Source organism: Cricetulus griseus, chromosome 7 (genome assembly GCF_003668045.3).
Source record: "Cricetulus griseus strain 17A/GY chromosome 7, alternate assembly CriGri-PICRH-1.0, whole genome shotgun sequence".
Taxonomy (NCBI): Eukaryota; Metazoa; Chordata; class Mammalia; order Rodentia; family Cricetidae; genus Cricetulus; species Cricetulus griseus.
This window is the reverse complement of record NC_048600.1, coordinates 89,195,925-89,210,037: the sequence shown is the minus strand read 5'-3', so window position 1 is coordinate 89,210,037 and position 14,113 is coordinate 89,195,925. Positions and strand designations below refer to the sequence as shown.

General features: G+C 42.3%; 1 protein-coding gene across 1 annotated transcript in view; it reads right to left on the bottom strand.

The window, feature by feature from the left end:
- The window catches only part of LOC100753603 (14-3-3 protein epsilon), a 36,994-nt gene that overhangs the window by 12,384 nt on the left and 10,497 nt on the right, over nucleotides 1-14,113 (bottom strand). Inside the window, exon 2 of the mRNA XM_027426726.2 lies at nucleotides 2,285-2,484. Coding sequence (XP_027282527.1) covers nucleotides 2,285-2,484 — 200 coding nt within the window. The remainder of the gene's footprint in view (nucleotides 1-2,284; nucleotides 2,485-14,113) is intronic.

The window sequence follows — 14,113 nt, the reverse complement described above, 5'->3', positions numbered from 1 at the left end:
TTTTCTTCTTATAATCTTGCCCTTAGTTCAGTAAGACTGCCTGCACCTCTCCTGTGGCTTTTCAAGTTGAGATCGAGTCGCTGTTACATTCTCCTAGATCCTTACTAGCTACTATTCCAAAGCTCTCCTTGCAACCCCATACTCAGCAACCATATCACTGCACGTGTCCATGCCCCTTTCCCTTGTTCACAAAGTAACTACAGTCCATCTTCTTTCCAGTGACCTGATATATCACCATGGTATAAACAAACCACTGGTCTAATCTCCTTCCTCACCTGCCTGTGTTTCAACAGCCCTAACTTTCTGCTCTACCCTGGACAATCCCTGGCCACCTCCTTCTGTTTCTAGTTCCTTATTCCTACTAAGAGGCTTATCAAAACTTCAGACTCTTAGCTTCATCTCCTAATTGACCAGTTTTTCCCTTGTTTCCTCATCACATCCTACAGTCTAACTGTAATTTTTCTCAGTGTCTTCATGCTTGAGAAAAACCAAATTGTCTGCCGATCCATAGTCTTTGTTCCAAGGTATCTGAGAACAATAATCCCAACGTACCTCCTTAAGACCTCTGGCATGTTCCTTAAACCAGTCATATCTCCAGTTTTATCACCTATAAATTGGGTAACAGCTACCTTTCCAGGGCCATTTATTTACTTCTTAATGTTGCTAGGGATTAAGCCCAGAACCTTACGTATGCTGGGCAAAAGCTCAGCATGCATTAGGAGGCTCCCATTTTTTAATATAATACACTTACAAACCATCTGAAATAATTTCATGAATTATTTTCAGAGTGTTTAAAACAACAATCAGAATGAGTCTCCATTTAAAAAAAAAAAGTAGTTCTGTTTCATCAGTATTTATATCCAACTATTTAGTATAGAGAGGCATACAAATATTTATCAAATTGGCCTACACGGGGGCTGGCAAGATGGTTCGGTTGGTAGGGCTGATGGCCTGAGTTCAAGCTCTGGGACCCATAGGAGTATAAGAAGACCAACTCACAAAGACGCCCTCATCTCTACACATGAACCATGGCGATCCCTATGTACATAAATAAATGCAAACACTGAAGTTATGCCAGGCAGTAGTGGTACAAGCCTTTAATCCCAGCCCTCAGGAGGCAGAGGCAGGCAGATCTCTGTGAGTTCAAGGCCAGCTGGGTCTTCAGAGTTCCAGGACAAGCTCCAAAGCTACAGAGAATCCCTGTCTTGAAAAACTCAAACAAAAACAAAAACCTGAAGTTGCCCTATGTGTTCACTAAAAGTAGTCAATGAAGTGTTTTCTAGTAGCACAGCAAAAGCAACAGTTCTATTTGTTCTTTACTTTTGTGTGTTATGTTCAAAACTTACTGCCTATGTTGGACACAGTGGTAAAGTGTGCATTCCAAGTCTAATCCCTAGCATTCCTTCCCCTTAGGATATTTCCCCCCTGTAGCTTTTACAACAAACAGTCCTTGGCTTTCACCCCAAAATATTCTCTAGTCTGTAATTTCTAACCAAGGTAAGTGAAAAGTTAAAAATACATTTGCCTATGTACTTATGTAGTTTATATTGGGTGGTGACCTAAAATATCCATGTATAACACAAATTACTTAAAGCTATATGCCTGAGATTTAGCCAGATACTCAAAAGAATCAAGTTTCCTTTCTCTACCAGATAGTAAACATAAACATGAAAAGCAATAATTTAGATTTGTTAATTTGTTAATTCAGATAACAAATGGACACTACTCTGGCTTGGATAAATGTCTTCTATGCGTCCTGGCTCAAGACCTAAGCAGTTTTGCTATCAGACATGAACCCAGCAATGCCATCCAAAGCTCCAAATCCAGGACAGAATCCTCTAAAACTGAGCACAACTAAACCCTTTCTCTATGTAAGCTAATCAGTTCTAACAGATATACAAAAAGTTAATGGTACCAAAACTATAAATTAACTCAGTGTCACCTATACATGAAGAAACTATCATTTAAAAAAAAAAAAAAAAAAACCTATCAAGATAGGTGTGGTAGTATGCCTTTAATCCCAGCACTCAAAGCTGAAGTCAGCTTAAATAACATCATTAGTTCTAGATCTTTAACAGAGGGACTCTGTTAAGAGCACTGTCTGCTCTCGCAGAGAACCCAGCTTCAAATGCCAGCACCCACACTGCAGCTCACAACACTTGTAACTCTAGTACCAGAGGATCTGACACCCTCTTCTGGCCTACATGGGTAAAGAAATAGGCAAGGCAAATGCCCATACACATTCAAAAACACTATCAAACCAAATAAAATGGTAACATCTCACCATTTGCCGGTACTCCCGAATCATCTTTAGTTTGTCCTCTCCTCCCTTGTTTTCTTCCTTCTGTTCAATGCTGCTGATTATTCTCCAGGATGCTCTTCTGGCTCCAATCACATTTTTATATGCAACAGATAAAAGGTTTCGTTCTTCAACTGTCAGCTCCACGTCCATCCCTGCTACTTTCTTCATTGATTCCACCATTTCTATGCGGGAAATGGTAAAAAGGAGACTATAGATTTAACAAGTTTTGTTGACCCATCCCTTTCACGGTTACCTTTTTTCCCCTGCAAAGCTAGTTTAAAAAAAAGAAAGAAAAGAGAGAGAGACAATTAGGGGGGCTGGAAATCCAGATGGGGAGTGCATGCCTGCAATCATAACATAGAGGCTGATGCAGAAAAGACTGCCTGAAGTTCAAAATCCACTTTGAGCTACCAGAGTATGGGATCAGCCAAAGCTACACAGGAAGATCCTGTCTGAAAATAAATGAAAGGAAAGGAGCTGGCTCAGCCAGAACACAAAGCCCTGTCTAATCTGGAGCACATATCCTTCCAATAAAAAGTAGTTTAACAAAAATAACTTTACAATCACCAAAATAAAAGAGTCAAGTCAAGAATTGGGGAGTGGGGGGTAGGACGCCACACACATGCCTCAATCTCAGAAGACCAAACCATCAACAAATTAAATGTCAGGGGACCATTTTTAAAATAAAACAAACTGTGCAACAATGGCTCATGCCTGTATTCCTAGAACCTGGAAACTTAAACAGAGGATTTCTATGAGTTTGAGCCTGTTTCAAACAAACAAAAGTGGGACAGGGGCAACACACACTATAAATTCTTATGCTGCTATAACTTTTGGTAATTGCTGTTACCACTAAATGGCAAGCAAAAAAAGGGGGGGCATATTCCAAGTATAGCAAAAAGATAAATACTAACATTTTATGCCCAACAGGAAAAAATTGAAAATAAATACTGAGTATTATAAATAAAAGGGGAAACGGTGGTTTTTACAAAGGTCTTAATGACACTATTATCAAACAGACCTTTAGATTTACTGATTCAGAATCCCTAATGGTAACAGCTAAGAATCTACACTTTAAAGAGCATCCTAGGCATACAGTAATTCCCTGAGAGTAGTACATTAGCCAATTCATCACAATGAATTAAGCTATATTAAGCCAAATGCAGTAATAGTTCATGCTGTAATAGTAAACGCTCCCCCCCCACCACAAACTAGGAATACTACATAGTTAGAAACCTATCTCACAAAAACAAAACAAAAATTAGAGTTTTCCAGATTAGCAACCTGAGTTTCCTAATTTAAAATCCACCCCTTTACAGTTGCTGAAATGACTGACCCCAACCAGCCAGGCCTTTTACACTAGGTAAGCACTCAACCATTAAGTTACACCCCCAGCTGCCCACTGTGGTTTTAGTCTGTAATGATGTTAGAATTCTGCCCCATCTACTTTCTAGTTGCTTATTAGATATTTTGACTACCCTCTCTGGAGAGATGAACTGTTCAGATACTTGGGTGGGCCACCTAATTTTTAATTAACTGTTGAGTGACCAATATGTGTTATTTTTAAGATTCCAACAAACTGAAGCCCCCTTATCTTTAAAGAAGTTCTACTCCTTTACACATTGATTCAGGGACAGATTCAGCATGAACCCAAACACTCTGAGTTTCTTATAAACACTACAAGTGTTTTATGAAACCCTCATGTCAGTTATCTTTATTCTCTTGGTATCACCAATTGAAGCATGACCCTAACCATAGTCTCCCTCAGCTATGCACAAAAGTTGCCTGATCCCCAACTCTGAACCAACCTGGCCATTCAAGGATTCCCACTAATTCACTAACATAAAATTCCTCACTCAGCATATTTAGCATTTCATGAAATCTCTACAGCAAGGGCTTCATCAATTCTAAGTAAACATTTCTGTAGCAGGGAAAGGCTGTCATGTATCTGCAGCTGATGTGATCAAAATTTTTGAATCAGAGAACTAAAACTCTTGACTGGATGGATCACTACTTGGGGTAACAGGTCTCCTCCTTCTACCATGTGGGTTCTAGGGATCAAACCCAGATTTTTTTTAAGATTCATTTATTATGTATACAGTGTTCGATCTGCAAGCATGCCTGCAGACCACAAGTGGGCACCAGATCTCATTATAGATGGTTGTGAGCCACCATGTGGTTGCTAGAAATTGAACTCAGGACCCCTGGAAGAACAGGTTTCTTAACCTCTGAGTCATCTCTCCAGCCCCCAAACCCAGATTTTGTGAGGCTTCATGACAAGTACCTTTACCTGATGAGCCATTTTGCAGATCATGAATACATGTTCTGAAACTATTTTTTGAGGGAAAGGGAAGTATAGCAGAGTCTTGCTATATAGCCTGGGCTGGCACTTGCACAATCGTCTTACATTTGTCTGCTGAGATTAAAGGAATGCCCCACTCCTTTGGACCCTAAGAATTTTTCTTTTTTCTTTTCTTTCTTTTTAGTTTTTGTGTGTAAGTATTTTGCCTGCCAGTATGTCTATGAATTGATATGCGTGCTTGGTGCTACAAGGCGGCATCAGATCCCTTGAAACTGGAGTTACAGGTAGCTGTGAGCTGCCATAAGGGTGCTCTTAACCACTAAACCATCCCTCCAGGCCTTCTATGAGACTTTTGATAGCTTGAAGGCAGTGAGTGCTAGCTGAAAATCACTATTGCATAAAAATTCTGAAACATAATCTACAGACAGAAATAGGCATGTTAAAATTAAACACACTAGACCTGTTGTGTTCTGGGTCATTTTACATTCACTGTGTGTTAACAGTCTAATAGTTAGATATCCACTACACTGAGACAACTCTATGGTTACTGCTGAGATAATCAAATGTCATTCACCTTTACTTAATTTATCCAATCCCACTGTTTGCTGTGCTTGGGACAGGAGCTAGAGTCAAGTAATCTACCATTGAGCTACAAACATCCCCGACTCTCACTCTGAATCTTGGTTTTTTGGTCGGTCATTCATTCATCTAACTCATCCACTTGAGCACCTTAAATGCTTCAAGTGGCACTGCTTCAAATGCTTTCCTCCCCATGTATTAAATCAGTCTTCTTAAAAGATCTTCCAACACCCAAGGTGGGTGATGGTGGAATGAGTTCCAGGACAGCCAGGACTATAGAGAAACCTGGCTCAAACTGGGTGTGGGGTCAGGTAGAATTGGCGCACACCTTTAGCTCCAGCACTCAGGAGGCTGAGAAAGGTAGATCTCTGTGAGTTTCAGGTCACCCTGGTCTACAGAGTGAGTTTCAGGACAGCCAGAGCTACACAGTGAAACCCTGTCTCGAATAACCAAAACCAACCAACCAACCAAACAAACACAAACAAAAAATAAAAAGGAAAAACTCCTGGGTAGTAATGGCACACACCTTTAATCCCAGCACTCTAGAGGCGAGGCAGAGGCAGACTGAACTCTGAGTTCGAGGCCAGCCAGGTCTACAGAGCAAGTTCCAAGACACCCAGGACTACACACTGAGAAGCCCTGTCTTGAAAAAACAAACAAACAAAAGGAGTTTAAGAAAAAAACACAACCAAAAACTTCCAGCATCCAGCAGGTTGGAAGGTACACGCAATCCAAGCACCCAAGAAACTAAGGCATAAAAATTCCTTTAGTTCTAGTAACAGTAAAAATGGTCTCATGGGCTGGAGAGACGGCTCAGAGGTTAAGTACTGGCATTAAAGGTGTGCAACTACCCACTGCCTAGCAAAAATAAATTATTTGTTTTAATTTATTTTATGTACGTTGGCATTTTGCCTGCATACATGTCTGTTTGAGGGTGTCAGATCTTGGGAATTACAGACAGTTGTGAGCTGCCATGTGGTGCTGGGAATTACACCCTGGTCCTCTGGAAGAACAGTCAGTGCTTTTAACCATTGAGCCATGTCTCCAGCCCCTGAGCCATGTCTCCAGACCCAAAAATCAATTATTTTGGGGGGGAGGAAGGGGGGGTTCAAGACACAGTTTCTCTGTGGCTTTCTTTGGAGACTGTCCTGGAACTAGTTCTTATAGACCAGGCTGGTCTCAAACTCAGAGATCTGCCTGCCTTTTGCCTCCCGAGCACTGGGATTGAAGGCATGTACCACCAACGCCCAGCCCAAAAATGAATTATTAAAAAAAATAAAAACCATAATTGTGGCTGGAGAGATGGCTCAGAGGTTAAGAGCACTGGTGGCTCTTCCAGAGGTCCTGTGTTCAATTCCCAGCAATCACATGGTGGCTCACAACCATCTGTAGTGAGATCTGGTGCCCTCTTCTGGCCTGCAGATACATGTAGGCAGAACACTGTATACATGATAAAAAAAAAAAATCAAAACAACAACAAAAAAATGGTCTCACTGCATAGCCCTGGCTGGACTGGAACTCGATATGTAGACCAGGCTGAACCCAAATTTATAGAAATCTGCCTGCCTCAGCGTTGTCCAGCTCTTTGACAACAACAACAACAAAAAGACAGGGCTTCACACTGTAGTGTGTTTTGGGGGTTTTGTTGTTTGAGAAGAGGTTTCTCTCTGTGTAGCCCTGGCTATCCTGGAACTTGCTCTGTAAATCAAGCTGGCCTCAAAATCAGAGATGATCTTGCCTCTGCCTCCCCTACTAATTCAAGACGTGAATCTTGGGCATGGGACACATAACAAGACAAGAGAGAACCAACAATTTCCAGCATGTATGCTCAGGCAAATCATAACCATATATCTATACCTCTAACTCCAGCTCTGAGGAAAATCCAACACCTCTGTCCCCCACAGCACCTGCACTTACATGCACATATCCACACACATAGGCTTAAGAAAGAGACTTGAGGACTAAAGAAATGGCTCAACAAGTAATAACAGTTACTGCTCTTGCAGAGGACCCAAGTACAATTCTCAGCAACCACATGACAGATAAAACTACTCAACTCCTGTCCCATGGGATCTGGCACCCTCTTCTAGCTTCCAAGGGCCCCAGGCATGTACAGAGTACATGTACATACATGTATGCCACACTGTTTGTTTGTTTAGTTTTTTCCAGACAGGGTTTCTCTCTGTAGCTTTGGAGCCTGTCCTGGAACTCGCTCTGTAGACCAGGCTGGCCTTGAACTCACAGAGATCCGCCTGCCTCTGCCTCCTGAGTGCTGGGATTAAAGCGCGCCACCACCACCACCACCACCACCACCACCACCACCACCACCACCACCACCACCAGCACCAGCACCAGCACCAGCACCACCAGCTGGCTAAAACACACACTCATATTCTTGAGACAGGGTCTCTCTACACAGCCCTGGCTGTCCTGGAACTCAAATATATGCCTCACTCTGCCTCTGCTAGAATTAAAGGCATGTGCCACCGCTATCAGTCAAACTTTTTTTTCTTTTAAAGAAAGAGACTAAAAATGTCCCCAGTAAACTTAATCCTCTCAACCCAGATCACCAATCTTTAACCTTACAAACAAGATGTGAAATATCTAAAGGATACAAGTATCCATTATCAAACTGACAAGTTACCCCAAGGTCTAATTCTATGCTTCTAATAAAACTTTTTTAAAGATTTTTTTATTTATTTATTATGTATACAACATTCTGCTTCCATGTAATATCTGTACTCCAGAAGAGGGCAACCAGATCTCATTATGGATGGTTTGAGCCACCATGTGGTTGCTGGGAATTGAACTCAGGACCTCTTAAAAAGCAGCCAATGCTCTTAACCTCTAAGCCATCTATCCCTTCAGCCCCTCAAGCTGATCAATATTCCTAATGCCAGAGCACTCAAGATAATAAATCTTAACTTCTCCTAAATGGAAAAAATGTTCACCAAAACTCAAGGCAACGTTAATCTTCTTAATGTCAAAGTAATAAAACCAAACACAAGTCCTGAGTGGCCAGCAAAGGTTACAGGAGAGGGTGGGTGGGTGAGAGAGAGAGAGAGAGAGAGAGAGAGAGAGAGAGAGAGAGAGAGAGAGAGAGAGAAACCGAGACCATCACAGATGGTGATTTTTGAGAGACGGGGTGTGTTAGAGTTTTCTATTGTTAAATGACACCATGACCAGGTCGAATCTTATAAAGAAAACATTTAAAACATTTAATTATTTAATTGAGGGGGCTCAATTCAGTTTCAGCAGTTCAGTCCATTATCATCATGGTGGGGATCATGGCAGCATGCAGGCAGAAGTGGTGCTGGAGGAATAACCACCATGACTCACCGGGCAGTATCCTGATCATAGGAAACCCCAAAGTCTGTCCCCGCAGTGACACACTTCCTCTAACAAGGCCATACCAACTCCCACAAAGCCACAACTCCTAATAGAGACACTACCTGAGATTACGGAGGCCAATTACATTCAAACTACCACGAAGGGTTTCTCTGTGTAACAGTCCTGGCTGTAGAGTAGGCTGGCCTCAAACTCAGAGATCTGCCTGCCTCTGCCTCCCAAGTACTGGCATTAAAGATGTGCAACTACCCACTGCCTAGAAAAAATAAATTATTTGTTTTAATTTATTTTATGTACGTTGGCATTTTGCCTGCATACATGTCTGTTTGAGGGTGTCAGATCTTGGGAGTTACAGACAGTTGTGAGCTGCCATGTGGTCCTCTGGAAGAACAGTCAGTGCTTTTAACCATTGAGCCATGTCTCCAGCCCCTGAGCCATGTCTCCAGACCCAAAAATCAATTATTTTGGGGGGGATGAAGGGGGGGTTCAAGACACAGTTTCTCTGTGGCTTTCTTTGGAGGCTGTCCTGGAACTAGTTCTTATAGACCAGGCTGGTCTCAAACTCAGAGATCTGCCTGCCTTTTGCCTCCCGAGCACTGGGATTGAAGGCATGTACCACCAACGCCCGGCCCAAAAATAATTGTGGCTGGAGAGATGGCTCAGAGGTTAAGAGCACTGGTTGCTCTTCCAGAGGTCCTGTGTTCAATTCCCAGCAATCACATGGTGGCTCACAACCATCTGTAGTGAGATCTGGTGCCCTCTTCTGGCCTGCAGCCATACATGCAGGCAGAACACTATATACACAAACAAATAAGCCTTAAAAAATAAAAATAAAAATAAAAAAACATAATTGGGCTGGAAGGAGATATGGCTGGGGATTAAGAACACTTACTGCTGTTACAAAGAATCCATGTTTGGTTCCAATCACCTACTTTGTACACACACATTTATGCAGGCAAAACACATATACATAAAATGCAAATATATAAATATTGGAAATGGCAGTGAACAATAAATTATAGACAACTCCAAAAATATATAAATAATTCAGGAAGATAACTTGTAATCATATTTATTTTTGAGGCAGGATTTCTTTCCCATGTCCCAGGCTCACCTTGACTTTTTGATGCTGCTTCCACCTTGAGTGCTGGTAGCAAAGACATGTACCACTACATGGTGTGTGAAATTGTTCCAACCTAGTTCTTCACACAATGTTATGCAAGCACGCTACTACCTGAGCTACATCTCCTATCTTAAAAACTTCTGAAGAGCTGTGGTTTAGAAATTAAGAAATTATGAGGCTGGAGAAATGGCTCTGTATTTAAGAGCACTGGCTGCTCTTCCAGAGTACCCAGGTTCAATTCCCAGCACTCACATGGCAGCTCACAATCATCTGTACCTCCAGTTCTAGAAGATCGGACACCCTCACACAGACACACATGCAGGCAAAACACCAATGCACATAAAACAAAACTAAATTTTAAAATAAGAGCTTAAAAAACTAGAGGATGAAGATGTACCTCTTAAGAACCAACTAAGGGTCCGTGGTTTAACAGGTAAATATGCTTGCTGCCAAGTCTGGCAACTTGAGTTCAATACATGAAACCACACAGTACAAACAAAACTAACCCAGTTACACACACACAATAATAGATGTTCCTTTAAAAATGTTTTAAGAGGGCCAATAAAAACCACGTTTTAAAAGGCTATGAAAACCAGGAGGTGGTAGCGCACACCTTTAGTCCTGGCACTCAGGAGGCAGAGTCAGGCAGATCTCTTAAGTTCAAAGCCAGCCTGGTCTACAGAGCAAGTTCCAGAACAGCTAGGGCTATACAGAGAAGCCCTGTCTTGAACCAATCCCCAACCCCCCCACCCCCACCCCACCAATAACAGGGCGTGAAATCAGGTATTATTAAAAGAGCAAAGGCAATCCCAGCACTTAGGTGGATCTGATTTCCAGGCCAGCCTGGTCTATAGTGTCAGTTTCAGGACAGCCAGGGCTATGCAGAGAATCCCTGTCTCAAGATAGATAGATAGATAGATAGATAGATAGATAGATAGATAGATAGATAGATAGATAGGTAATAAAGAACAAAAATTAAAAGCCCAAAGCAGAGACAGGCCATTAATTCTGCCTTTAAACCAATTTTGACTGATTTATTCATTTTTATTTCTATGATTAATAGTAAATAATAAACCTACTTGAAACAGGCACTTAGATGTTTTTGGCAAAAAGCACTAGTACTCACTTGAACCTATTAGGTAATAACTACAAATGAGGATGAAAGCTGGCAAGATGGTTCATCTAGTAAAGACACTTGCAACCTGAATCTGATCCCTGGTAGCCCCATGGTAAAGGTGGCTGGCAGAGGTAGAGAACTGACTCCATGATATCTCCACACACAAATTCTTGCATATGCCCACACCCCATTCATGCACACAGGCACAAACATACAAAAAACTTACAACAAAAATGAAAGCCTGACATTTGGCCATCATTTTGTATCTTCCTTCTTTATTTGGAAGAAGGCAGGGGATAAGTAATTGTCCTTAACCTTCAATCTGGTAACCTTAACCTGGTAACCTCAGATACCAGGGAAAACAAAACCTCAGAACATGCCCCCAAACCTCCATGGTAGATGAGAGCACCCTGGAACTTTGTATGAATCAGACTGGGCCCACTGACGATGACAGAGGAGAGGGAATGCTCCAGACCACCTTGCAAAGCCCAACCAAGACAAAGCTCAACCAGACCACACTCTTAACTAGTTGTGCTTGCCCCTACCATAATTCTTCCTTTCGTTTAAACTCCTGCCGGTACTCCAAAGGTAACTTGGTGCCACTAGACACTACATGTTCCTCTTGCCAATGTACCCACATTGAGTAAATCTCACTTTGCCTGGCATACTGAAGATGGATGACCAAGCCTCTCCTGCTGCAGCTGCCAGACCTGGACTTCTGCCCTATACTGTAGTTACACACAGAAATTCAACTGTTTCAATTGTATAAATGAGAAGGCATGCATGCATGTTAGTACAAACTAAGGCATTTACACCATGTGGAATCTTAAGAAGAATAGTTAAAAGAAAATGTTTGTTTAGAGTTACACATGAGCAACAGCCTTCAAATGGACACCACTGTTTTTTGTTTTGTTTTGTTTTTGGAGACAGGGTTTCTTTGTGTAATAGAACCCTAACTGTCCTGAAACTCGCTCTGAGGATCAAGCCTGCCTCTGCCTCCCAAGTGCTGAGATTAAAGGTGAGTTGCCGTGTCTATTTTTTGTTTTTTTTTTTTAATGGAGGGGCTTTTTAAACATCAAATCTCTGCCACACTTGACAGTTTTATCATAAACTATCCTGCTGTTTAAACTTGCTCACAATCTGTCAAGTCATCATTCTTAAAAAGCTATACTGGGGCCGGAGAGATGGCTCAGTGGTTAAGAGCACCTGCTGCTCTTCCAGAAGTCCTGAGTTCAATTCCCAGCAACCACAAGGTGGCTCGTAACCACCTAACACCATCTGGTGTCCTCTTCTAGTCTGTAGGCATATATGAAGGCAGAGCACTGTATACATAATAAATATTTTTTAAAAAATAGCTATCGTCTAGCTGGGCATTGGTGGTGGTGCACGCCTTTAATCCCACCCAGCACTTGGGAGGCCAGAGGCAGGTGGAGCCTGGTCTCCAGAGCAAGTGCCAGGATAGGCTCCAAAGCTCACAGAGAAACCCAGTCTCCAAAAACCAAAAAAAAAAAAAAAAAAAAAAGCTATAGTCACATTGCTGGGCATGGTGGCACTTGCTCTGTGAACCAGGCCTGCCTCTGCCTCCCAAGAACCAGGAGGATCTCTGAATTCAATGCCAGCCTGGCCTACAGAGAAACCCTGTCTCAAAATAACAAAAAGCTATCTATACTCACACTGGGCAAAAGTATAAGAAGAAATCTCCACAAGTGTACTGAGCACTGACCACATGCCTGCTAAGAGCAAGCCTTAGAAGCTCTGGTTCCAGTTTTCTTTCTAACCCAGACCTCTGTAAGGTCCAGTGCTCAAGCCCCTTTTTATCAGTGCCTTTGATGATACATAGAAAAGAACCTCTTGACAACATCCTCATACCCCCCCACCCCCTGCTTTTCGATACAGGGTTTCTCTGTGTAGCTTTGGAGCCTATCCTGGCACTCGCTCTGGAGACCAGGCTGGCCTCGAACTCACAGAGATTGGGCTGCCTCTGCCTCCCGAGTGCTGGGATTAAAGGCGTGCACCACCAATGCCCAGCTCTCATTCCCTTCTTTTAATCCTCTGGTTTTGTTTTGTTGAGACAAGGAAGGTCTCATGCTTCCTAGACTGGCTTCAAACTCATTTTGCAGCTATGTGATGGAGAATAACCTTGAACTTCTGATCCTCTTGAGTGCACATAATCTCTTCCTGTCTTACCATGTCCTGGAGATTGAACCCACACTTTCATGTTTGTCAGGCAAGCAAGCACTCTACCATCTGAGCTACATCTCTAGCCCCACAATTCTCGTTTTCAGCCACATTTTCCTCCTCATTAAACTACACTACAGTTGGCATGGTGCTATACCTGCAAGGCCCACACTTGCTTGAGATTGCAGGTCCATTATCAATGTCACCCTCAGCTATAGGAAACTTTATAGTTTATTTGTATTTTATGTGTGTTGGTGTTTTGCTGGATCCCCTGGAACAGGAGTCATACACAGTTGTGAGCTGCCAAGTGGACTCTGGGAAACTGAACCCTGGTCCTCTTAACTAAGTCATCTCTCCAGCCCCCATCAAACCTTATGCAGAGGCAGGCGGATCTCTGTGAGTTCGAGGCCAGCCTAGAGCAAGTTCCAGCACAGCCTCCAAAGTAACAGGAGAAACCCTGTCTCAAGGGAAAAAAAAAAAAAAAGTCAACAAGGTATATATGTAAACAAACAGCTGGTTCTAAAGACAAGCTCCAGAAGCTAAGTGTTGTGGTACACAGCTGAAATCACTCTAATCCCAGCAAAGGAAGTTAAGAGGACCTGACCTAAGTCCAGCCTGTGCTCTAGGAGACACTGTCTCAAAAGGATGACCACCTGCCTACCACCACCAAAGGAGTAAAAGGCACAATCATTGCATATCCAAAGATAAAGATAAATTTAGATGCAGACCAAATCCCAGAGTTTAGTAAGTGATGCTAATTTAGTCAATTATCTGAGGAACAATTATCTATTCCAATGGTTCTCAATCCCAGGAAGGTTCATTAAGGGTAAAATAACAAAGTATTCTTAAAAACCTCTTTGGTAGGACTCCAGAGAACAATCAGGTTAGCCTTGAATTCTGCTATATAGGAGCTGGCCTTTTGCCTCCACCTGTGGAATGCTGGGATTACAGGCATGCATACAGGAGAGCCTTTTGTTTAGAATTATTTTACATGTATTGAGTGTTATGTTTTTGAGTATGTCTGTACACCACATGCATGCCTAGTGCCTGAGGAATTCCAAAGAGGGCATGGATCCCCTGGAACAAGTTATAGATGGTTGTGAGCTTCCATGTGAGTACTGACTGGAAAACAATCCTGGGTCTTCCATGAGAGTAGCAAGTGCT